The sequence below is a fragment of the Pholcus phalangioides genome, unplaced genomic scaffold (genome assembly GCF_987345545.1).
Source record: "Pholcus phalangioides strain wild (caught in Gottingen) unplaced genomic scaffold, Ppha-v1.0 ptg000003l_1, whole genome shotgun sequence".
Taxonomy (NCBI): domain Eukaryota; kingdom Metazoa; phylum Arthropoda; class Arachnida; order Araneae; family Pholcidae; genus Pholcus; species Pholcus phalangioides.
The window spans coordinates 27,423,288-27,448,647 of record NW_028301596.1 but is presented as its reverse complement, the minus strand read 5'-3'; the positions used below and the strand labels follow the sequence as shown (position 1 = coordinate 27,448,647).

Genomic DNA, 25,360 nt, shown 5'->3' with positions numbered 1-25,360 from the left:
TACTTTTTACACCATGGGTTGTGCTACACACGCATCCTGCCATCACTGTCATGGAGAAGAAATCGTGACTCATCAGACAACCTTCTTCCATTCATCAAGCATCCAATTTTGGCATTATCTAACCCACAAAAGTCTTCTTTTTTTTCAGTTTTAGAGTGAAATCAAAGTGACTCTTGTTAGTTGCTGGCTATTAAAACCAATTTGTTTTAAGATCCATCTTGTAGAGCATACAGATATGCTTTATGATGATCCTGAGTTATATTGTGGTACATTTTGTAGCAGTGTAGCACTTCTGCTGCATGTGAGTCGCCTGGCACCTCTTTTGTCGACAAGTGATTTCTGTCCACTATCCCACTTTCCCCCTCAAAATTTTTTGGCTTACTGCCATTATTTGAAGACTCAAGATACTGTTGTAGGAGAACAGCCAAGAAGATTAGTGGCTTTTGAGATACTAGAACCACCCCTTCTGGCACCCACAATTATTCCCCGTTCAAAGTCACTCATATCTTTTGTTTCCCCCCATGAACAGCAAATTAGTGTAAACTCATGCTTCTGACCAGGAGAAAGTTTTTATCAGCTAATATAGTTTATTACATCGGTATACAGATGAGTCAAAGTTTGAGGGAGGAGTTTTCCTAATTTTTAAGCCACTGAGTGTGGCTAAATCAATATAATAACTCTTCTTTAAAGTGGGGGGGGGGTGTCCCCATTAATAGGGGGCGCACCAATTTAAATTTTTTCCTGTGGATTTTGGGAAAATGCCTGCTTTCAAAAGACTAAATGAGCTGTTTAGCACATATAACGCATTAAAATTCTACATAAAATTTATGTACATTTTCCACATTATAATTCTACATAAAATAATTTGAAGAAAAAGTCTTATTCAATCAAGTATCACAAATGTGCTTTTGTGCTCTTTTATGAGAACACATGAAAATTAATAAATTATGTTTATTCTGAATCCAAAGACAAAAATTATTCATTGAAAATTCAAGTGTCACTCTCCTCATTTCCTAGTTTTTAAAATAGTTATTATTCGTGTTATGTTGGGTAGCATAAAGATAAGGTTTTCTTCCTTTTTATTTATACGTTGCTTCAAAATTTTCTAGCGAAATTACATCCCAGAGTTCATACATTTGTGACCAGAGTTGTACACAGTAGAGAGCAAAGGGGGCCCTGTGGCATCCCCAAGCCAATTAAAAATATTTTCAAATATTTTAGTACAGAATTTAAATATTGAAATAAAATACCTTTATACTGTATCCATTGGCAGAGATACGGGGCATTGCCCCTCCAGTGTCAAAGGTGTCATCAACCAATCTAATGTCATTATCATCAACAACAATTATTTTCAATCCACTGCTGGATGAAGGTCTCTTATAAATTTTTCCATACTGCTCTGTCTGGTTGACTCCAGTCACTTTTCTGATCTCATCAATTTATCTTGCGTGGGAACGCCTTCTCCGGCATTTAACACCACGGTGGTACCAATGTAGAAAACTTGGAGTCCACCAGTTGTCCTGTCTTCTCGTCCCATCCATTTCCATTTCAAACTTTAAATTCTTTCCATGATATCATATACTTTATACTATAACAAGTGGAGAGCGACATTCATGTCATATACTTTTATGTGGTTCCTTATCCAAGTGAATCGTTTTCTTGCGATGCCTAGTATACATCTTTCCATACTCCTTTGTGTTATCTGTAGCCTTTGTATCATCTTGCTTGTGAGTGTGCATGTTTCAGCCCCATAAGTCAGTACTGGTAGTACACACTGGTTAAACACTTTTCTTTTCAGACATAATGGCATGTGACTCTTCAGAATTACAGTTTTTACCAAAAATGCTCCATCCAAGCCTGATCCTTCTATTTATTTCATTAATGATTCCGTTGTCCATTGTAATTTCTTGTCCCAGGTATACATAGCTTTCTATTTCTTCTATTTCTGTGTTGTTGAGCAAGATTGTCCTCTTTAATGCAAAGGTGTTGAACATAACTTTAGTCTTTTGCAGATTAATTTTCAAGCCCAACTGAATAGTTGCATTTGCCAGTTCTTGTATAATTTTTTCTAGTTCATCTGGATTACTGCTGATAACAATGTCGTCGGCAAAATGCAAATGGTTGGGAAATTCTCCATTTATTTCAATTCTTTTCTCATCCCAATCCAGTTTTCTGAATACCTCTTCTGAAACAGAGGTAAAGAGTTTTAGTGAGATAGTATCACCCTGTCTGACTCCTTTCCAAGTTTAATATCTGCTCTTCCTTTATCCAAACAAATTGTTGCAGTTGCTTTGTCATATATTTTCTTGATGATATTGATGTAAGTCTTCTCTAACCCAATTACATCTAAGCTTTAACAACAGCATATGTGAAGACAGTGTCAAACGCTTTCTCAAAATCAATGAAGGCCATACACAATGGTAATTCGTATTATATGTGTCTCTCTATGAGTTCTCTGATTGTTTGGATGTGATCTCCATTATACTAAATCCACTTCGAAAGTCTGCTTGTTGTTTTGGTTGGGCTTAGTCCAATAGGGATTTAAGCCTATGTGTCAGCACGTTGGTGAAGATATTATAAATTAGGTCGATAATTCTTGATATCCTCTTTTTTGCCCTTTTTGTACAGAAGAATCATCATCGCGTTATTCCAATTTTCAGGCACATCTGATTTTGTGAGGTAATTTGTGAACAAAGTAGCTAACATTCTGACAAATTCTTCTCCTGCTTCTTTAACAATGTCTATTAAAATCCCATCTTCACCTAGGCTTTTTCATGCATCTTATAGCTTTGACGTCTTCTTTCAGCACAGGCACTACCTGCACAAATTTTGCTCCAATCTTTTTTTCTCCTGCTCCCTTTCCTCTGTTCCGATCCTGTTCTTCATTTTTGTATAGAGTATTATAAAATTCCTCAACAATACTAATAATTTCATTTCCATCTTTTGTGATAGTTCCATCTTTCCTTTTTAGTGCAAAAATTTTTTTTCTTCGAACAGACAGTTTTTGTTTTGCTGATTTTAACGTTTTATTTTCTTCGAGTGCTTTCTTTACAATATTGCAATTAAACTTCTTGACATTTTCTGTAATCCACTTTCGTACTGTCTTACAACGTTCTGCATATTCCACATTGGATTTAGGGTCATTCACCTTAATCTGAAATTCTCTCCAGTCTTTCATCAGCTTCTTTGTTTCTTCAGTTATTTTCTTCATTGGTTTGATTTCTTTTTCTCCAGCGACTTCTTTTTGAGTAGTGGTTAAAGTTCTGTTCATCGTGGTAACATCTTGTCCATCTTCAGTGGTGTTATATAGCAAATCTAATCGTTTCTGGAATTTATATGATCATTATTATTTTGATAATCTTGAAGCTTTGCCATATCGATGACAGTTTTTGTATTTTTTTTTGATAAGTTTCACTATTTCCATTCTAGTGTTAAGTGTTATTCTATGTCTCACCAGTCTTTTTACGCATGTTGTTCCAGTTAGGCTTCTCCAGATCCATTTTCTTTGAGATTTATTCTTAAAAAACTAATTCATGATCCATAACTGTTCACTCTGCAAATTTAATGAGTCTGTTTGCTCTTTCGTTTCATACACTGTAACCATGACTTCCAACTGAGCTTTCACCATTTCTTCTCTCTCCAATTTTAGCATTGAAGTCACCCATTACTATTTTGATATATGATGGTTTCCTTCACTATTCATCTCGTCTAATTCTTTATGAAAGTCTTCTTCCTCATAATAGCTTTGTTGGTGCTTAGACTTGTATGATCTGTATTCAATATCTGCTTTATATTTGCATAACCAACTTTGCATTTCTATCAGATGTACCATCTAACTCAATGATGTGATTTTTCCACTTTTTATGAAATTTATTATTATTTATACTTTAGATTATTTTTATTTATACTTTTTATTACTTTTAGAAATCCTATTCCACTAGTTCTTTCATTATCTACTACTATATTATCTACTATTCCTCTGTATTAAAATACATGTCCACTGGCAAGATTAATTTTCTCCTCTCCTTTTCTTTTTACTTCACAGATGCCTAAGATGTCCCAATTTATTCTTTCCAGTTCTTTTTCCTGCAAATCCTCTAAAAATAAATATGAACTCTGTCTACATTAGATCTTTTTTCTTTCGTTGGAAAAAAATCTAATGTATATGAATTCACATCCTCATCATGCCCTCCCCCAGCAATAATGCCCTGCCCGCTAGACTTTTAAGTCTATTCTGCCTATCACTGTTATACACACTACCTATCATCTTTATCCATTTTTATTAATTGAAATGCTTCTTGAAGATTAGTACCTCAAAATTTCTCTGGGAGAGATTCCTTGTGTTCTCCCCCCCCCCCCCTTTCTACAGGCCGATCTTGTGTACGCCAATGTTCGTGACCAGGGCGCAGGGTATTGTAATGTGGTAGGTTTTCTTATGATGCAACTTGGGTAATGCAAATTCTACCACCAGTCATTGTACCACATGATCATTGTTTGGCACTGCATAAACCTTGATGGTCCTTGCACCAATAAAAAACAAACTCCAATCCAATCCAAAAATGCATATTCACCCACGAATGGGTGATGTAACGTATCATAGCAAATCCCTCTGGAAAATATGATGTTTATTTTTGATGAAGTGCTGTTGTGTACTCTCCAAAAATACTCTCGACCTCCTTTGCTGTTGCTATTTGATCGCACATTATATGATGAAAAATGTTTGTTTTCAGTTGTCTTATATCACCTCTTAAAGTTTGCCCCATGAATTTAGAATCCTCCTTTATTACATGGGAGAAACATCAATGAGCAGAAGCCCCTTCCACCACCTATCAAATAAAGCTGTCAAAATTCTTTGAAATTTAGCTACCGAATTTTCATTAATTTGCCGCATTGAACAAGCAATATCATATGATATTAGTTAATATTTTATAAGCAATAATATTAGTTAATATTTTATAAGCAATAATATTAGTTAATATTTTATAAGCAATAATATTAGTTAATATTTTATAAGCAATAATATTAGTTAATATTTTATAGGCAATAATATTAGTTAATATTTTATAAGCAATAATATTAGTTAATATTTTATAAGCAATAATATTAGTTAATATTTTATAAGCAATAATATTAGTTAATATTTTATAAGCAATAATATTAGTTAATATTTTATAAGCAATAATATTAGTTAATATTTTATAAGCAATAATATTAGTTAATATTTTATAAGCAATGATATTAGTTAAATTATCAAGTTTGCCTCAAAATTTTAACAGTTGTTATATGCATTTGGTAGAACAATGTTAGTAAAACTCGCAAAGTGTAGCCATCGTAGGCTTCCCGTGATTGCAATAAAAAAAAAAGAAAGCTGAGGGTTGCTACACTTTTAATTTTACTAATGTTGTTTTACTGTGTACAAATAGCAACTGTTATAATTTTGAGGCAAACTTGATAATTCAATTAATATTATTGCTTATAAAATATTAGCTAATCTATACATATAAAATTGATTTTCTGTATATCTGTGTATGTATGTTCTTTATACAAATCTACAATTTTAGACCGATCGTTGCCAAATTTTGCGTATATACCAAATGATATACTGACTTGAACAATAGGCTACTTTAAAATCTCCCCAGAGCAGGGCAAATGCACCAAATGGGCAAAAAACTGTCGCGCATCAATGGTTTTTGGACGTCAACAATCACTTTCCGAACGTTTACTTTGGTTACCATGGTTCCCTAGCAATGCATTTAAGACGTGTATATGCCTTTACAATGGTTTGTCATTTCTTCAAGGCTGTCAGTATATGTATAATATTTATGCCTTTTTATAATGGTTTGGCACATTTTCAATACTCCTAGTAATAAGGTTTTTGAATGACGTCATAATCATCTTCAGCATCGCTTTGAGGATCAGGAAAAGTGTGATCCTCATAGAAATCAGTGTTAAAATTGCCGATTTTACTGTAGAAATGCGGAAATTTGGTGGGGTTTTTTGTCACATCAGTAATTTTAAAAATTGTCAATTTTTGAAATATTGAGTTTGCTTAGAGATATGAAGCCCAGAAAATTAAATATGAAGTAATTGGCCAGACTTTTACGTTTGAGTTGGATATTCATGCAATAACATTGATTTCAACTTTTTATATTTATATATTCTCAAGTATGAAAATTAATCTCTCCATATTGTTATTTGATATTCAATCATAAATTAATGTGGGTTAGGATATTTTGAAATCAATTATAGCCCCGTAAAAAGTACATCGAAAAAATTCCACAGTTTTAATTAACCATTTTTGAAAGCTGAAACAGGCAGATGGATGACTTGAAGTTCGGGGGAGGGGGGGGGAATTGAAATACTTAGTGCCTCTTAAAAAAAGGGAAAAAATATATACATGTCTACGTTTCTTAAAATCTAGAATTGTTTATTTCATTAGTCGTGCAGGAAGTCGCCATATTGGTTAATACAGTTTGCATGTATCTCAAAGAAGAGGGAGATATCACCGTGATCCAAAAAGCCTCATTAAAGAAAACCCAGGCAGCGCCGGGTATTATAGCCAGTATCATAATATTGCTTGTTACATGCGGTACATTAATCAAAATCTAGTCGCTAATTTTGATTGAAGAATTTTAACCGTTTAATCTGATACATGGAGGAACTGGTTCTAGTTCATTGATGTCTTTCTCACATGTAATGTAATACTGCACTGTGTAATTTTTTTCAATATTTTCTTGACATTTTTTCCGATGAAGTTTTATTTCCATCAGTTCTGTAGAACAGATTCATTATTATCAAGGGTTCAGCTAAACAGCCTTATAAGCATGACCCCCACAACAGGTGGGCTGACAAGGCTCCAGCCCTGGGGCCTGGGACGATTTTCACCATTTTTAAATGGTGAAAATCTGGGTTGAATCTGGGTACAGTCAATGGTTTTGCTTTTTCACGCTATAAATTCATCATAAAGGTGCCCGTGAAAGTGTGGTCGGGGGTCCCGCAAAAGATCCCAGCCTAAAGGGGCCCTGCTCTAGGATGTGGGAGCCATGCTTATAAGTATCAAGGGTTCCATGATAAATCTAATGTTGGAACCTCTGATATAAAGAACAGATACAGGTATGAAATATATAGAAATGGGCAGTCAGAACATTCCAGAGCCAATACAGCACCACACTAGAGATACTTCTAGTATGGTGTTGGCTGAAAGAGGCATTTCTCTTAAAATGAACAAGAAATCCAAGCTTGTGCTGGGCGATTCAACTAAAGAAAAGAAAATTGATTGGAAAAATGTTAATAAAGAGTGAAACGATTCTTAAGAAAAAAGAGAAGGAACCTATTTATTTTTTCAGAGACAGATTTTTTCTTCTCTAGAGACAGGTGGCAGGCACGTTTTGGAAGTGCAAGAGAGGTGGTGTTTTGAGATGAATTAAGCATTAAATAGGAAAGAGTTGAATAGCATTGCATTTACCTGTGCTTATTTATCCTCTCACACTTCCCCTCTTCAAAATTATTTAAACGCATAAAAGTTTTTGAGTGTGAAAACAGTCATCATAAATCTGTCGCAATAAATGCCTCATTTCCTCATACCTGGCACTGACCCTGATGGATGATGCCAGAGTGACTGGAATAAATGATGAATCACATCTCTTGGCTTTGGTGAAATTTTTCAAAAAAGAAAAAAAATTAAATCTGAAATGTTTTTTTTTTCAAAAAAGAAATAAATTTCTTATGCCACAAAATCGATAAAAGCGGCTTAAGTGAAACAAATGAGAGAATTGAGGTAATTTTGAAAATTCTAGCACCAAAAAAAATTTTCTGGGAGTGATGATTTCGACAAAATTTCCCGTAGAAATTCTGTCCAAATCCTCTCTCTCTCTCTCCCTTCTGATCCTCTCAATGAGCTGACAAAAAAAGATGTTCTGTCACTTTGGTCTAAAAAGTGTGAAACTACAATCAAGAAAATCAAGGAGGAAATTTACTCGAAACAAATTTCATGCATTGATCCTGCCTTTTACCCTATCTTCCGATGCTTCTTCATTGGAAATAAGGACAGTTCTATCACATGTCTTACCTGATGGAACAAAAAACACCAATTGCCTTTGCTTCTCATACACCGATGAAATCAGAACAAGGATACTCCCAGATTGACAAAGAAGCTTTGGTTATTATCTTTGTCAGGAGCGCTGCTCAACTGCGGCACTGACAATGATTTTTTGAAGAGATTCTTTGTTAAACTGCTCTGGGGAGCCACGAATAAGTATTGATTAGGGAAAAAAGGTGCTGCGGGTGAAAAAAAGTTTAAGAACCCCTGTCATAGTTGATTCATGCCCACACCATGATGGTCCCAAAAATGGTGCTGGGAAGCAGTTGACCCTGGATATGGTATGGGAAATGTCTGAAAATGAGAGAAAAAATGTGAAGCTTTATCTTTCATGGTTCTTATTGTAGAATGCACATATCTAGATGACATTGGGGACTGCTCTTGTGCCAGGGACACCTGGGAAGTTCTTCAAGAAATGCATACAAGGTTCAGACTTTTGCATATATACTGTTGCTCATGAAAACATTTCTCAACACCACAGTGAGTCCAGATGAATCTGTTCAGTCATACTGTGGCATGTTGGTGGATTTATATTGAAATTGTGTAATGTCAGCTATGCTTTCATGCGTAGGGAAGTTGCACTTTTAATATTATTAGGACTTCCGAAGTCTTATGTGTTTAAGAAATTGAATTTGAAATGATTTCACATGCCACAGTCATGAACAACTCTCTTGGAAACTATATTGTTTTTATGTTTGGTTGGCGCTGCTGTTTTGTTTATCTTCTTGGACGATGTTCATTTCTTAAAACATATGTTCATGTATTCAAGTTATTTAGGCCACTCTGAGTGTAGCTAACTCATGAGATATTTAACAGGTTATGAGTTACCTAGATGTGAAACCGCTGTTCAGGTGTGAGCATGAATCTTTTGCTAAAACTGCTGAAATCAAGCGTCAGATAAGTTAAGCCTAAAAAAATCAGAAAGTAGTTGTCAAACTCAGAGGATATTTTCTCTCAGTGGTGAAGGTAACAGAGCCACACCATAAAGTATGTTATTGCCGATACTGCCTAGTACAGTCCTGGGTAATTTTGAAAAGCTTTGAGGACGAGTGAATTAAGCCAAGTGGGAATTTACGCTACAGTATCACTTGGGGGACAGGGACTTGTATGAAGCATGCACAACAGATGTCAACTATGACTCAGTAGGTGATCAAAAAGTATAACCTGCCATTGTAAGCAGAATTTCCAGTAACGTAATAAAAGAGATTCAAGCTTATGACACTGCTAAAGATATGTGAAAAATTGTTGGTTGAATTTTAGTAAAATGGAAAATCATCAGTCAAGTGGACATAAACAGAGGTTTTGCCACCCAAACCAGAACATTGGGAACAGAATACTAATAATTCCAATCCAATGAAGAAAGAAGCTTGGGTGTTAACAACTCAGTCTGGAAAACACAGCAATGATCCATAGATCATCGATTCTGTAGCCAATAGACATATAACATGCCATAAAAGTCTTCTCAAGGACTTTATTGAAATGCAACACGACCATTCCTGATCAAAACTGGTGGGACCACGGTTTTCAGCGAAGATCAAGGTAAGGTCACGCTAAATATTGAAAGAAATAGCCAGATAATTGAGGTCACTTACCAATGTTCTATATGTGCCAAAACTTACTGCTAACTTGATTTCAGTGAAGTACCTTGCAGAGAAACGAGATATATGAGCAGTTTTCAATGTTAAAAGTTGTAAATCGGTTGATAAATTAAGCAATAAAATTGTGGCTAGGTTTAGCATCCATAGGTGGAGCAAAATATTTCATTACTGTAATTGATGACAAAACAAGAATGAGTTTTGTTTTATTCCTGAAGTTGGGAGATAGTACTTTTGCCAAATTTGTAGACTTCAAGGCCTCCATTCGAGGTGTGGACAGGAGAAAATCCAGGCCTGAGCCACTTGAAAATATTTGAATGTTGGGATTTCAGTCGCATTATGTTGAAAATCAACATAAGAAGTGGGATGAAAAGGCAAATGAAAATATATTTGTCAGATATTCTATGGACAGCTAAGGATACAGGCTGTTGGATCCTGAAACACACAAGATCACAGAAGCCAGAGATGTTGTGTTCCAAAAAATAAATGGATGTGACAATGGGATCACATCTGAAGCTGGTCTGCAGCTCTATAATAACATTTAATTTTTCCAGTGTTACTACAAAAAGGAATAGCTCTTGCTGTTGAAATGACCACTTTAGCTGCATCAGAAATCGATACGAAAATAGAAATAACTCTAATTTCTCTAGTCCAAATGATGATGTCAGATGATCTGCTCGATAACTGGAGAAACTGGCATACTTATCAGACTAAGAACTGTCAAGAATATCTCATCAATGCCATTTGATGATGTCGACTGTATTCGAAGAGGATATCGATGAATTACATATTCCATCTTCATATGAAGAAGCAGTAAACCACGCCTAAGGGAAAGGGGTTATCAAAGAAGAACTGGATTCTCATTATAGAAACAAAACATCGGAAATAGGCTCTACTTCTCGAGGTAGAGGAACTATCAAAACAAAATCAATGTTCTGGATCAAGTAAACCCCAGATGAATCAAAGGAACACTACAAAGCTGGACTGGTAGCAAAGGGTTGTTTGCAAAAAAGTTTTTATAGATTACAAGGAGACATTTTCACCAGCAGTTCGAGATGAAATCTTAAAAATTCTTCATATCTCCCTTGCAACATTGAACAATTGGTCAATTGTTGATGTAGATGCTGTTGTTGCCAAGGTCATTTGTAAGAAGACCCTTACATGGAAATTTTTAAAGACCTTGGGGAAGTCTCCAAAGAAAAGGGATTATCATTACCATCTGGAGAAGTGGTTCATCACCTTCTCAAGGACATATATGGATTGAAACAGCCTGGTAGAAACATTCAAGAGGTCAGGCTCTTAGCCAACTCCTTCAGCAGACGTCAGTGCCATCTCTGCACTGAATGAAAATCTCTGCAGTAGCTAATTTATGAACAATAATTCAGTATCCCTCTTGTATTACTGTCTCCTGAAATTATCTAACTTTTTCCAAGAAATAGGGGTGTTTTCTAACCAAAGTCACCATTTCCATCATAAATCAAATGCTAAACAAACTTTTACTAAATTTTGACTTGTAAATCCGCTTCCTCTCAAGCCCAATCCCCAGAACCAGTTCAGATAGATAATAAGCATTCATTGTTTCTGCAAGAAGTGAAAGATTGTTCACCTAACAAAAAGGGGATCAGAACGACGTAACATTTTCCTCCCATCCAAAGGACAAAAACTTGCATTTGGACAAACATTTTTTATGTTTTAGCAGGTTTTGTGTCTACAAATAGACTAAATATGTCATCCATTTCTGTGTTAGACAGTTTCCGTATTAACGAAGTTTCTTAATATTGAAAAAGCATTAATAATTCACTAGACTATATATTTGTTCCGCTTAAGACAGGTTTCCATCTCATACAGTGTCTTAGACAGGTTTCCATCTCATACAGTGTCTTAGACAAGTTTCCATCTCATACAGTGTATCAGACAGGTTTCCATCTCATACAGTGTCTTGGACAGGTTTCACTGTATATACAGTCGAATCCCATTATAATGAACGCCAAGAGACTGAAGGAGTCACTTCATTAAAACGAAATTTCATTATAAAGGAATTCCATGTTACCTAGCATTGTTTCTATGTAAACTTATTTGGGGGATTAGAAAAGTGTTCGTTAAAACGAGATTTTTGCTATAACGGTATTCGTTAAAACAGGATTCAACTGTATATATAATTTTTTTTTCATTATTTGCTTACGTTTATTTCCCTTTTTTTATCATCAGAAAATATTTGTATGTTACATCTAAAGTCAAATGTTCACATTTCCAGAAGTATTTTTCCCTTTTTTTAATGTTTAGAAATTAATATGTGACTTCATGATTTACCAATAAATCCAAAACTCTATTAATAATGTAATTTTAAATAGGTTAGGGTACCCAGCTGCAATATAATTGGGACCATTACAGATCAAATTAAACTTATTAGAAATATTTTCCCTGCTATAGAGCCATGGTCCATATATACAGGACCAGATTTCTGCATAGGCAACATGAGCATTTGCCCAGCGCCCACATTTTTAGCCCCCCCCCCTAAATTTATAACAGTATGTACTTTACTCAGTTTTTATCAATTTTATTTGGTGAAGTTTTGGAAAATCAAAGAATTTTTCTGAATCACATCATGATATTTCTAAAGTACCCATCATTAGCAAACCCTATTAAATATCAATTTTAATGTTATATCAATCAGTAATAGACTTTACACAGCATGTATAATGTATCTATTGCAGTAATAACTCCATGGCAAAAATATGTTTCAATGTCAGTCTTTTGTTCAATTCCTCAATTTCACATCTTTTTGATTGCAAAACAATGTATGAAACAACGATGTCATATCAACATGAAATCCTCAAATCTTCATGAAAATTTTGTATATTTGCAATGCAAAACTTTATGCATCTGATCTTGCAAACTTTTTTTCAAATGAACTGCAACAATTTTCATCCTTGGTTCAAGTTAGTGACATAATACCACAAAATTTAACACTAGAACCGCTGCACTTTCGGTATACCTAGAACCGCGGCCTGGGTCAAATTGACCCAAACTTCGAAAAAACAGTGTTTCATAGCGAAAACAGGATATTTATTTTTGGTTTCTAGGTTTCTCCCTACTCTTAATCAATGTTGTTTAATTGCGTATTCATAATGGGAAATTATATTTGTTTATGAATATAAAATGGGCTTCAAAATTAGCTAAAAAAATTATGTAATTCAGTAAAAATAAGATTTAGTATACATTATTTACTCTATTCAGTCCAAAAAGATTTTTCAGTAATCCCATAATATGACATAGATGTAAAATAAGCACGTCAAATTAAGCATGAAAAAGTCTATAATATGATTCTGTCAAATAAGTATTGATTTCTTACTGATAGTGGAATTTATGATGAGCAGTTGAGGAAATTTTTTTTTGAATATTCTTGCACATTTGCACAACCCATGCAAAAATTAACAGTTTTGTTTCCACATTTTTATGTTACCTGACATATAAGACTCGTTTATTTTTATTTATTACTATTATTATTTTGATCGCTCACGAACAGATACATGATCAAGAGCGCACGAACGTTTCCTTTTGCGCAAGGGCAACACGTATGATGAACGCAGCTCTTCAATAAGATTTTAGAGGAACTGCTTTCAAAAAATAGTTCTGGCCTTCTGTACTGCTCTATACAAAATACAGGAATATTTTTATAGTGAGATCCAGGGTGTTATAGAAAACGTCTATGATGCCGAATATTTTCTGGGCATTTGATGGCTACAACTACGATCGTTACACTTTGTTGAATTGTAGTGTGAAATAGTTTCTGTGTGTATGAGGAAGCTTTTTGAAGCTAACTACTTCCAATATTGACTGCCAGATGAAGCGTGCTGAGTAATGAAAAACTTATATTGTTCTTTCCTTGATAAATTGTCATTGTGGCATCATTGTTCCATACAACTGTATTTTCACTATCTTTATTGTGTGAGATAATATTGCTCTTCGATTTAGTCTCATCGTCTCTACTAAGCTCGTATTTTTTGGCTTTTAGCATTTGAGCCAGCTTCAGTGTAGTGACAAAAAACAGTGTCGGTTGATGCATTTCTGCCCTTGTTCTCAAATGGCTTGATCAGTTGCATCACTATGTGCTCTGAAAGAGAGAGATTCGTTGGACACTGATACCCGAGGTTTTGAAATCCGTGCAAAACATACTTGGTGCAAACTAGAAAATTACTCTTTTTCTGTGACATCGTTTGCCTACAGAAATTTCAACTACACGTTTTTTCTGGAGTTAAGCTTTCACTCTCCTAAAATCTTCACTGAGTCCCGTCAGAATTCCAGGTATTCAAGTTTACAAAGGAAAAACATATTTAGCTCTACTGGTGCCATTACCCCATTGAAAAAAAGATAATCTGCTCTGACAATGAATTGGCCTTGACCTTGAAAGACCTTTATTCTTCACTGTCTTCATTTACACATACTTTTAGAAAGGGTAACCACTTCCAAGGAAATGCTGCACCCTTTTTTTCCTATAGAATAGTACGTTGGGTCAAAATGACCCAAACCGCGGCTCTAGATATAAGTGCTTATACCTCTGAAACACGAAATGTGAAGATGATAAAATGTTCGTGAATTGATATTGTGTTAATTGCATTTTTAATTGGGTTGCTGTATTTTTGAAATATGTGACATCCATATTTTTATGGGCATCTTTTTATCAGCCACCTCGTTGGGCATTTTGTCTGTTGTGGCGTTGTATTTGTATTTGTATATAATATCATGAAAAGTCACGAAATTTTTTTAACATCTGCGTGTAAGTTTTTAAGATAAATGAAAACGAATTTTGATTTGGGTCAAATTGACCCACTCCGCGGTTCTAGTGTTAAATGAGGCTAAAAATTGAGAAAAGACACGTCCAAATGCTGAGAGACAGCATTGAATCATCATTGACAACATCACCAATATCAAACTGTTCTAGAGAAATATCATTCTTGTTAGTAAAAAGGATAAAACCATCAGTTCATTCAAGTCTTTTACAAGAAAAATTGTCAACTTTAGTTTTTTTGTGCGTTGAAGCTGAGATAACTCAAAAATTAGATTTTGTTGATCAATGATTTTCCTCATATGAGTGCAAAAAAACCTTTGTTGTAATATATGTTTCACAGAGAATTTTGCATTACATTTCTCATTTAAAATAATGCATATACTTTTTTGATGTGTTTACAAACAACATGTACTATAGTTGCCGATGTAGTAAACCTCTTCTTCGACCATAGTCGAGGGAGCCCTCCAACAGGCCGGTAGCGAGAAATTTTTTGCGGAGGGGATGGGACCAAAGTGATAGAATAACAGATTTAGCCATCTTTTTCCTCCCCTCGCTACGCCCTTGCCCCCAATATGTTTTTCACCCAGGGCTCCATAAAATCAGTCTGGTCCTGCCTGCTGAATTAAACCTGGCATTTCCTCTGTGCCTGCAGTAGACATTTTCAGTGGCCATGAAGTGATCTCATTGACTACCAGATATGACTGATTACAAAGCTATAATTCTTATGTCATTTATAGTAACTGTGGATATATTGCATAGAACTTGTGTAGAGTTGTGAACAACAATACCAGAACACACTGGCTTGGGTTACTCTTGATTAATTCACAACTCTACGCTAGTCCCATGGAACATAAGCCTGCAGTTACTATACACAACAAACACATCCCCGCTTATCTTACTTACCAACACATTTCCAATTTTGTCTTCAATCTTATCTAATATTTAGGGAAAATCACTTTGTCAACATTGAAAATAATTACTATAGGTGCAGACCGCCAATGTATGGTTTAATTCTGCCTGGACCAATGCTCTATAGCCGTGAAAACTCCTCCTATTGAACCTCTTTTCTTCTCTAATTATTTTATCAAATTGAACTTATTGGTATGTCAAACACAAAAAAATAGCTTAAAACTTCTTAACAACCTACCAGGGTCAGAACTGGGAGGGAGGTAATAAAGGGGCAACTTTTTCTGTAACATTCAGAAACATTTGGCAAAGAAATAAAGAAACGCTAGTTTCAATATTCGCAAATTCACTTCACTTTTGGTTTTTTTCAGTATGTTAGAACGGACTCTCGACATCATAATCATGGAAGAAGAGAAAAAACATCCATTGCAGTTGCCATCACAGAAAGATTACAGGTACAAATACACTTTTCAATGGCTATTATAAATTACCTGCATAAAGCTACGGCTTATTGAATTTGCTAAGTTAATTTCTAGCTCATGTGGTTAATAATGCCCAGCCTATTCAATACCTTTTTTTTTTTTTCTGTTACCTTTACCAGAAATTTTTTAATCTCCATTTCTTTAGCTGAACTTTTTTTCAATTTTTATATTGCTGTGTTTGTAGTTTAGATCATAGGCATAAACTTATCGAAAATGTTGGGGGGCTCAGGGTCAAATAATTGAGCCTCATTGATACGACGCATCGTATAAATGCGAAAACCATATGACAAACTTTTTTGAAAATTATCCATTCCCCCTTTTCCACAGACATTTTCCAAAAAAAAGCTTTTGTAAAAAATCCGTTGTTTTTATTCAAAATTATGCTTGAGAAGAAATATTATACTATCATAACATTACTGCTGCTATAGTCTCAAGCAATCTTACGGTACTCATTTCAAGATTTAACAGAAGGAAAAAAGAAGTGTTATTTAAACCTTATGTGAAACGTCGTCCTATACTTGTTTGTTTTGCTTTTAGTTTCTATATCTAAGCAAAAAGTAGATGATGTATTGAGTTCCGTTGTTGAAAGATTTTTCTCTTTAAGAAAGAACTAATTAGTGTACATGTTTGCTATCAGCAGGGCCGGGACTAGAGGGGGGCAGAGAAGGCAACTGCCCCGGGCAGCAAAATTTAGGGGGTGTTAGTTTTAGTTGGGAACAGAACACCCCTTTACAAAATCACAGTAGAAAATTTTTCGTTGCAATGTACTTCTCATTATAAACGAATTTTCACTTTTTGGTCTGTAAGGACATAAAACTATTGAAAATTGCTGCTTTATCTGCATTGGAATGTCTTCGAGATCATTTCGTTCTAATATTAACGAATGAAAAGAACTCTCGTCATGAAATTGGTTTTTGATCTCAAAGCAGTTGATTCTCTAAGAGTATAAGACGTTTTTCATAGAATTTCGTGTTATCAAAGCGGTTTAGATGGCCAACTGAACAATTAAAAGTCTGAACTATTTACATTCACGCTCACTTCCATGGATATATGGATCTGTCAACATTTTCCATCTAATCGGAAATTCGACATTTTAAAATAGTTTGATGTTTGGCTGCTCAACTCCAAGGAACTTCAAACTAAAATGGGCCATACCCAAAGCCTGGGTGCTTTATTTGCTTGTCATTTCTTTTTCAAGTAAAAAGTAAAATCTCTCAGGTGAAAAATCCGCTCATTTTTGACATTATTCATGTTTTGTTACTTGTGTGCATGTGTAGTTTGCTTCTTTGTCTAGCAATTTTTCTTCCTATTACTAGTACTAGTAACTAGAAATTCTTAAATAAAATACATGTCAAAGTCATTTGCATGAGAAGGTGTATTTGAAATGAATATGCACCAAGACAAATAGAAAAGATGCATTTAAAAACGCATTTGCGTTTTTTGCATGGTTATTTGTTCTTTAACATATATTTTTTCAGTTTTAGTTCATATTTTGCCATTTTTAAGTGAAAATTCGGGCTCTAATTATAACAATCATTTCATGTATTGTACCAAAGTGATTGGGACAGGGGCGTAGCCAGAAATTTCATTCGGGGGATCACTTTCATTTTGGGGGGGGGGGGCAAAGTGATGAAACAATACATTTGGCCATCTTTTTCCTGTTTTCAGTCATTTTCTCACATTTCAGGGGGGGGGGGCGGAATTCCTTCCAGAGAATTTTTGAGTTGGTGCCAATTTTCCAAAAGCATTTAATTAACAAAAATTTATTTAATTGTTGAGGGGCGTACACCTCTGCCCTTGAGCCCCGTTCTAGTTTGATCACGGTCCAATTAAAGATATACTTTCATTCTCTCTCTCATTAAAGCTGAGCACAACTCCAGTCTATCACCATAGGCAATTTATTACAGGTCGAGTTGTGCCGTAAATCTGAGTATATCCCCTTGGGTCCCCCAGATCTCATAAATCCCGAAATCCCTGGTAAGGGTCACGAAAACGATTTTATACAATGAATGCAAGTAAAAATATCCAAAAAAATTTATACAGTATATACACCTTTATTTATTCCAGGGTTGGACAAATCCCAGGTGCTAGGTCACCATGGTGACTGGAAAATCTGTATTGGCGCCTAAAATTTTGTATATGTGATTGCTAAATCTCTGAATCTAGGGATGGCTCAAAATTTTCTGATTTCATAATTAATTGTCTTCCAACATGGAAAGGAGCAGAGCCCCAACTAGAGAGAGCAGGCGGTTTTGGTGCTCCGGACGCTGGACCAGAATGGGAGTCGAATTAACCTTTTAACTTCTTCTTCTGCATGCAAGGGGTGCCAAAATTCGGACTTGCCCTAGGTGACAAAGTATCTAGTTTTGGCCCTGGGAAGGTGTGTCATCAATTCCCAGAAAGGTCAAAAATAAGAATTAAGACACTTTTCTCGGAAAAAAACCACGCTTGGCTCCTACGGGATTTGGCTGGCGCCTAATTTTTTTCCGATTTGTCAAGCCCTGTATTTATTTATATTTTATAATACAGCGTATATTTCCCCCAAAATCAAATTACATTTCACTTATTTGAGATTAAATTTACTCATATATTGAGTCATATATCAGGTTTTAAATTGGAAAAAAAAATTTCTAGTTCCATAAATTTCTTAATAAAAATTTGATTTAAATATTGTCACTTTTCGAAGTCGCAAGCCAAATGAAGTTTAAGTTTTTCTTAAATTTTAAATATGATTGAAAAAAATAAAACATGTGGTAAGGTTTATTAATTTATTGATATGTCTAACAGAAAAAAAATTCTTTTGCTACGCTTTATTGATTATAAGTATGATAGAGAGCTGAAAAATACTGTATCTAGATATCTTGAAGATTCTGAATAAATTATCATTGAAGAAAATGCTTAAATGAAAAATGTATAAATTTATCAAAAATGTGTAACTATATTTAATATATTGCTTACTTTTTCTGTCAGGAAACTGTGCAGAAACACGAGGAACTTGAACTTTTCGGTTTTTTCTTGTAATGCAACATGTTCTACTAACGGAAGGTTATGCTGTACATGCACAACCGAATGTGGTCCACACAAACCATAAAATACTGTGGAACTGCCTATCTCAACATTTGTGGGGTTTTTTCAGGGAAAGACAAGGGGCTCCAAACAAAGCTATTCTTATTCTGCAGAACCACAAACCATGTCTATAATTCGATTTTTTCACCACCATAATTTCTTTATATTCCAAATAGGATCATCTATGGAACTGCTTCTGTCGGCGTCCCTGTTTCACTGATGACCATCCATTAAGCGCAAATAAAGAAACGGAAGAGAAAAAATAAAAAAAAGCTTTTAGCAAAGCCCTGGTCGGCGCTAGGGGCGTCAAAAAGAATGGAGGAGGAGTCCCTATATAGACTGATGCCTCCAGGTGACATATTCTCCATGTAGGGGACACGCTATACCAAGGTTTCTAGAATATATACACTCCCTGTCCTTCTAATTAGGAAATGGTGCTTGTATTCAGAAAACCTGTATTGAAGCAGCCGAAACTGAACCATATTGAAATGATCTTTGTCAGCTGTGCAGGGTGCGGCCGCCTTTATCATGAAAAGAAAAAAAAAAGACTGAAATACATGGAATAAAGAAATTTTGAAATGTTTGAAACAACTTCGGAAACTGATTTTTTTCCTTTTCCAGCTTTCTTTCTCCCAAAAATTTCTGCCCTCTGTACGCGTCAAAGATTTTAAGAAATTTGCAAAATAAGTGTAAATTTGTTTTGTTGGGGGCCACCCATTTAGCTCAGGTTCCTAGAGCATTATCCCAGTTGCCCCAGCCTAGTTACGAGCCTAGGACAATTACCATAATTTTTAGTATTTCATGCTATGAATCCATTATAGTGAATCCATTACCTGTGAAAGGTCTGGCTTGGGGGGGGGGGACTGTTCCGACTGTGAAAACTGCCTTCTTCCCTAGTTTGTGGCTACCTAAGTGTTGGGGTACTGGAAACAGGGCTGCAACTGGAGGGTCAAGTGTTCAGGGTGCAGGACCAGAGGGGGTGCAAATTTCACCCTTTAACCTCCCTTCAGTATAACTTGAAATATTTAAAATTTCTAAGAGCGCTGTGAGCGTAAATACTTTGAGAATCCCTGATTTGTAAGGAGGAAATTTCATATTCCTAGTATTAGAATGCAATGGTACCTGGCTCAGGGGCTTATTTTACTATTATTTGATTCCTCATCAAAAGCACGGAACCTAGGAGCGGTGGATATTTGAGCCCCACCCCCAATAAATTTTAGAAAAACAATGCAGTGCATCCTCTAGTTTCCTGCATATGTGCTTCAGCCCCGTATATACGGGACGGCCAGCAACTTTCAGCGCTCTCTCTCCACCCAATGTTAATTTCTTCATGTCGCGCCTCTGTTGTGAAGGCTCGAAAAATCCGGCGTTCGCGAACTTATTAATATGCTTAATCGTTGCTCACTTTACCTCCTCCCACTTTTTTTTTGTTTTCTCATGTCCCCATCCCCAACGGTCACTCAAAAGAAGAAGAGATGCTTTTAAGTTTACCGACAGTACAAGTGAGAGAAAGGATTCCTTCCTCCCAAGTTATCTCTCCACTCTGAGAGGATGCTATTAAGGATGAATGGATGCCAGTGTGATTGTGAGATAAGACTGCTATTGTCACAGAACAAGTGCATTGAGATTCTAAAGAAAAGTAAAAAATAAAATTTCGAGCAGATGGATTTCTACTTCAGTAAAAAACCTTGTTAAGTCGGCATTTTTCGTCAAGCCTTCCAGCTTTTTCATAGACCACAATGTTATTAAACCCTTGTTTACTCGTCGCTAATTTCGGTTAACTCGTCACTATGAAAAAGTTTGAGAAAGAGGAACAGACTATTTTTATGGCTCCGATAACTTGCGACTTATCGAGGTTTTACTGTATTTAGAGAAATTTTTTGTCAAAAATTTTTTCTGAGCCAAGTGTGAGAAATATATCCATTCAAATTTTTCGGGAGGCCAAGCTGGCTCTTCAAAAATGTTGGGGGAGCTCAGGCCTATATGCCAAATACAAGTTTACGCCTTTGGTTGGGATGTTTTCAAAATTTTACTATTCGCCTGAAGCAGTGTTTCTGAAAGTGGTCAGTATTTTCCCACAGGGTTCGTACAGTGCTTAAAAACTCCTTAATTTTCATTTCCTTTTTAAGAGCCTTAAAAAACTCCTGAAAATCCTTCCAGCTGTTTCTAAAAAAGTCGACTTTTCCCCCACGCTGAAATATTTCCTGCTAAGGTTGATGAGTAGTACTTGATGCTGAAAGTCCCTGGAAAAAAGAAGGAAAAAGAAAACAAGGCGGGTGGGGGGAGATTTCTTTATAGTCATTTCAAGGTCACCCTGTAGCGGGTGGGAACGAACAGCTCTGCCGACGACCAGCGCAGCTAAGAGATTAGCGGCACCTGTTTGGTTGGACTACAGTGGCCACACCCGCTTCTGATATGTTGAGAGAAACGGGAAAAGAAGATTGTTGCGCTGTCAAAAAAATTGACAATGAAATTGAAATAAAGAAGTTAGCTAAGTTCTAACTATCATTCCTACCAGAAAATGATGCTACTACCAGTGGTGTAAATTCTTCACTAAAATTAACATCTTGCTCCTATAGTGTATTTTCATAGTTTTCTGCTTCAAATAGCGCTTGTTTTCTGTTTTTGGAAACTCCTCGAAATACTTTTATACCTCCATAGGCCGGGATTACACTATGAAAGTTTGATAAAATACCTTTTATAGAACTTGAAAAATCCAACCAATACAGCTCATAGATTACATTTGTGCAAATGCAACTGACAATCTTATTTGTTGAATTTTTGAAATTTTAAAAAAGCTCTTTTAAAAAAACTTGAAGTGTAATCCTGGCCTTAGAAACACACTAGCAGTGTTTCTCAACCGCCGGGCCGCGATATCATTCATACCGGGCCGCAAATGATTAGTCATTTAATTTTTCCTTTGGTGTTTGACCGGGCCTTCAACTCACAAAAGTGAATGAAACCGAGCCGCAGGCTTGAAAAGGTTGAGAACCACTGCCTTATAGGAGAAAGAGGAATACTTATATTTCTTCTCTTTCGTGTGTACAATGACATGCTCAGCGCATTAAATTCCCAGATTTCCGGAAAAGGGCACAAAAAAAAGTTTAGTTTTTGCGTTCCACGAAACGATTCTTTCCCAAGGAGCGTGTTTTATTCCTTCGTACTTCAACACCACCCCTTCCTCCCATCTTCCATAGTTGCGCTTGGAATTATCCGGGAAAATAATTTGAAGAGTAATTTTGCTCCTCTTCAAAATTTTAAGAGGAGGTAAGTAAACTTCCCCCGAATTCTTCTCGGTCGTAGGTCCTCGGCTGTACCTCCACCACGATTTCAGGATGAAATAACTGGATTCTAGACTCCCAAAAGAAGAAAACAACACTTTATTTAATTTATTATCCAACACCTCCAACGAAACCGTCCTGTCTCTTCGGTACAAACTTTTACCCTTCCCCCTTTTTCGAATGTCTCAACTCGTTCTCGTTTCTCTCTCCTCGCGACTCCTGTTTCTCCCCAGCCTTTTTCCAACCTCTTTTCTCCTGAACCTTACACGTCCCATTATCGAAAAGCACATCCATCATTTTTAAATGATGATTATGCTTCAAGAGCGTGACTCGGTTTCTCACTGCTACCGTGACAGGGCGTCGCATTACCTTGCGTATCACCCTTTCGGGTCCCCCAGGCCAACGCATGACGCTATCCGGTAGGCGAGCGTTGTACCGTGCAGCAGCAGCTACTTATACTTTGGCGGCGGCCATACCACCCTTGAATGGCAAATAACGGTTGCTCATCCAAGAGTTCATGGGGTGGTGGTCACCACCGCACAAGAGAAGGATGACCTTTCCCTGCCCTGATTCCTGGGTACACCGTTGTTGGCGATTGAAGATTTAGCCAGTTGGCTTCTGGTTTCTTGGTCTTCGACTGCCAGTTCGTAGCCCTGTTGATTCCTTTGGCAAATGGACACGAAAACAATCGCCAGTCCGATTGCTTGGACGTTTCCTGCATAGCTGGGAACCGGTTCAGTGCCGATCTCCTCCTGTTGACAGCATGACCATCGTTTCGAGTTCATCTCCTTGAGTTGCGAGCGCGTCCCGATTGGTCTTGCACTTGACGAGGACGAGCGTCTTCTTCACCATGTTCCCGGTGACGTAGGGACAGCGCCTCGTACAGACATCTGGTATCTTGGATCCTCGATTGACGACTGCCACGTCGATGACTTCTCCGCGTTCTGATATAAACTGCGACACTGACTTGGATGTCATTTCCTCGGACGGCATGTTGCAGACCGGGATCGTTTCAGCACATCCGGTCTTGCAAGCCGGTATGGGCATAATCCGGCGCACTTTAGTGCCTCCTCCGTTGACTTGGAATTTGTTCGAGTTTCTGAGACAGTACCAGACGACCCTCCAGTCCTTGGTCAGGGTCTTGACCTTCCTGAAAGATGAGACCAACCTCAGGCTGATGTAGCCCTCCTTGTTTCTCCGTATTTGTTTCAGCGGGAAGTTGTTCTTCCTGATGTTGAAGTCGGTGAAGTAGCTCTCGACTTGGGATATGATCCTCTCTTCAAGTTCTTCGTTAGGTATGCAAAAATCATTGTTATTGCCGTGGCTGGCCTTCTATTTGCCATCAGCAGATGAAGTGCACACGCCTTCCTTACGGCTTGGCTCATTGATCGGACTTAGAACTAGTGCATTTCCCAAGAGTGCGTCGTATGCCGTTGGACATATTAACATTTCATTTATCAAGCGACTCGACACTGCTCAAGTAATTGGCACGTACCCGTGTTTGCCGTCGCTGATCTTCATCATACATATTTTCAGAGGGGCTATCTCACTTTCGCCAAATGCAGACTTGATCCTTATTCTCCGCTCGCCTTCACTGTCGTTGATCTCAACCAAATCAGATCTAAGGACTGAGATCTGGGTCCCGGAATCGACTACACCTCTTATTGTGTTCTGACCACATTTCAAACTCACGGTCTGCGGTGTGTCAATGTCCACACCAGCTGCCTGCACCGTGATATGTGCTGTTAGGATTGTGGTTTCTTCAATCGTGTCCCCCTCTTCTGTCTGGACAGAGTTCACCTGGGCCCGACTCAATGGCTCCTGCTGGCCTCTTGCAGGACAAAACCTTGCCATATGGCCTTCTGCTCCACACGCATAACAAGTGACTGCATCTCTCTCTCTGGAATTCGAACCCATCGTCGCCTTAGGTGGGCAGGACTCACCCTGAAGCCTCTGGTTTCCGCTGGCTTTCCATCTCAGATTTTGATGAACAGGTCTTGGGGCTCTCGTTCTGTCACTAGGGGAGGGTGTCCTCAGAGTCCTCATCATATCATCGAACCTATCTAGTTTCCCCGATAGCTCACTTGGAGACACCATATCACTCTATTCGTCCAGATAGTGTTCTTTAAATTCTGCTGGGACGCGTTTTTTAATTTGATCGGTGATGATTAAATCTCTTAGTCGCTCAAACGTCGTGACCCCCAAAGCCGCCATCCATCCATCAAAATAGGTACACAGTTTGTGGTAGAAATCTCTCCAGGTGCCCTCTTGATTCTTGTGGCGTGAATAAAACATCTGTCGGAACTTCTCTGGGGTGAGTTTGAATCTCCGCAATGACAATTCTTTAACTTGATTATAGTCCTGTACTTGCTCTTCCGGCTCGCGAGCAATTAACTGGTTCATTTCGTAGGGAGAAGTCGCAAGAGCTCAGCTAACCAATCTTCCCATGCCAGGGCCGCGCGACGAGCTTGCCGCTCGAACAGCACCAGGTACAGACTTATGTCTTCTTCCATCCTGAACTTTTGCATCATGTTCTGGAAATCCCAGCTGGGGGTTCTGCCGCGCCCAGCTTGATTATTCTCCTCTCTTCTGGCTCCTGTCTCGATCCTCAGTCTTTCGAGTTCATGTTCCACCTCCATTTCTCTACGCCGTTCCTCCATCTCCATCTCTTTCTCTCTACGCCTCTCCTACATCTCTTTCTCTACGCCTCTCCTCCATCTTTCTCTCTACGCCTCCCCTCCATCTCTTCTCTCTCTTTCCTATTGCCTATGATCATTTTCAGCATCTCTCTGCACGTCGCTTCGTTGTACAGTTCACTTTCCTGTATGGTACTCACTAGTTGCATTAAGTTGAACTCCGGTCGGACTTCTACCCCCAAGTTGGCGGCCATGGTCTCCAGATCCTCCTTGTTCCCTTTTGCCAAATACGCCATCTTTATTTATCGTCTCGATACCGCCATACAACACTTGCTCCTTTTTCCCTGGGCAGGATTGCCCCTCTCAGCACTGGTTGTCGGGTTGACTTCACTTGGGGAAAAAACAGCGTTGGTGCGCAACGCTGCTACTATCCTTCTATAAAAACCGAGGGGGTTCCACCGTCGGTAGGACACTCTTCTTCGAATTCAGCTCACAATCTTGAGTCGT

At 37.3% G+C, this 25,360-nt stretch overlaps 1 protein-coding gene across 2 annotated transcripts in view; it reads left to right on the top strand.

Moving 5' to 3' along the window:
• The window catches only part of Sos (Son of sevenless guanine nucleotide exchange factor), a 530,159-nt gene that overhangs the window by 308,732 nt on the left and 196,067 nt on the right, over positions 1–25,360 (top strand). For both annotated transcript variants that reach the window (XM_089247363.1, XM_089247362.1), the window contains one exon: positions 15,760–15,843. In XM_089247363.1, coding sequence (XP_089103489.1) covers positions 15,760–15,843 — 84 coding nt within the window. The remainder of the gene's footprint in view (positions 1–15,759; positions 15,844–25,360) is intronic.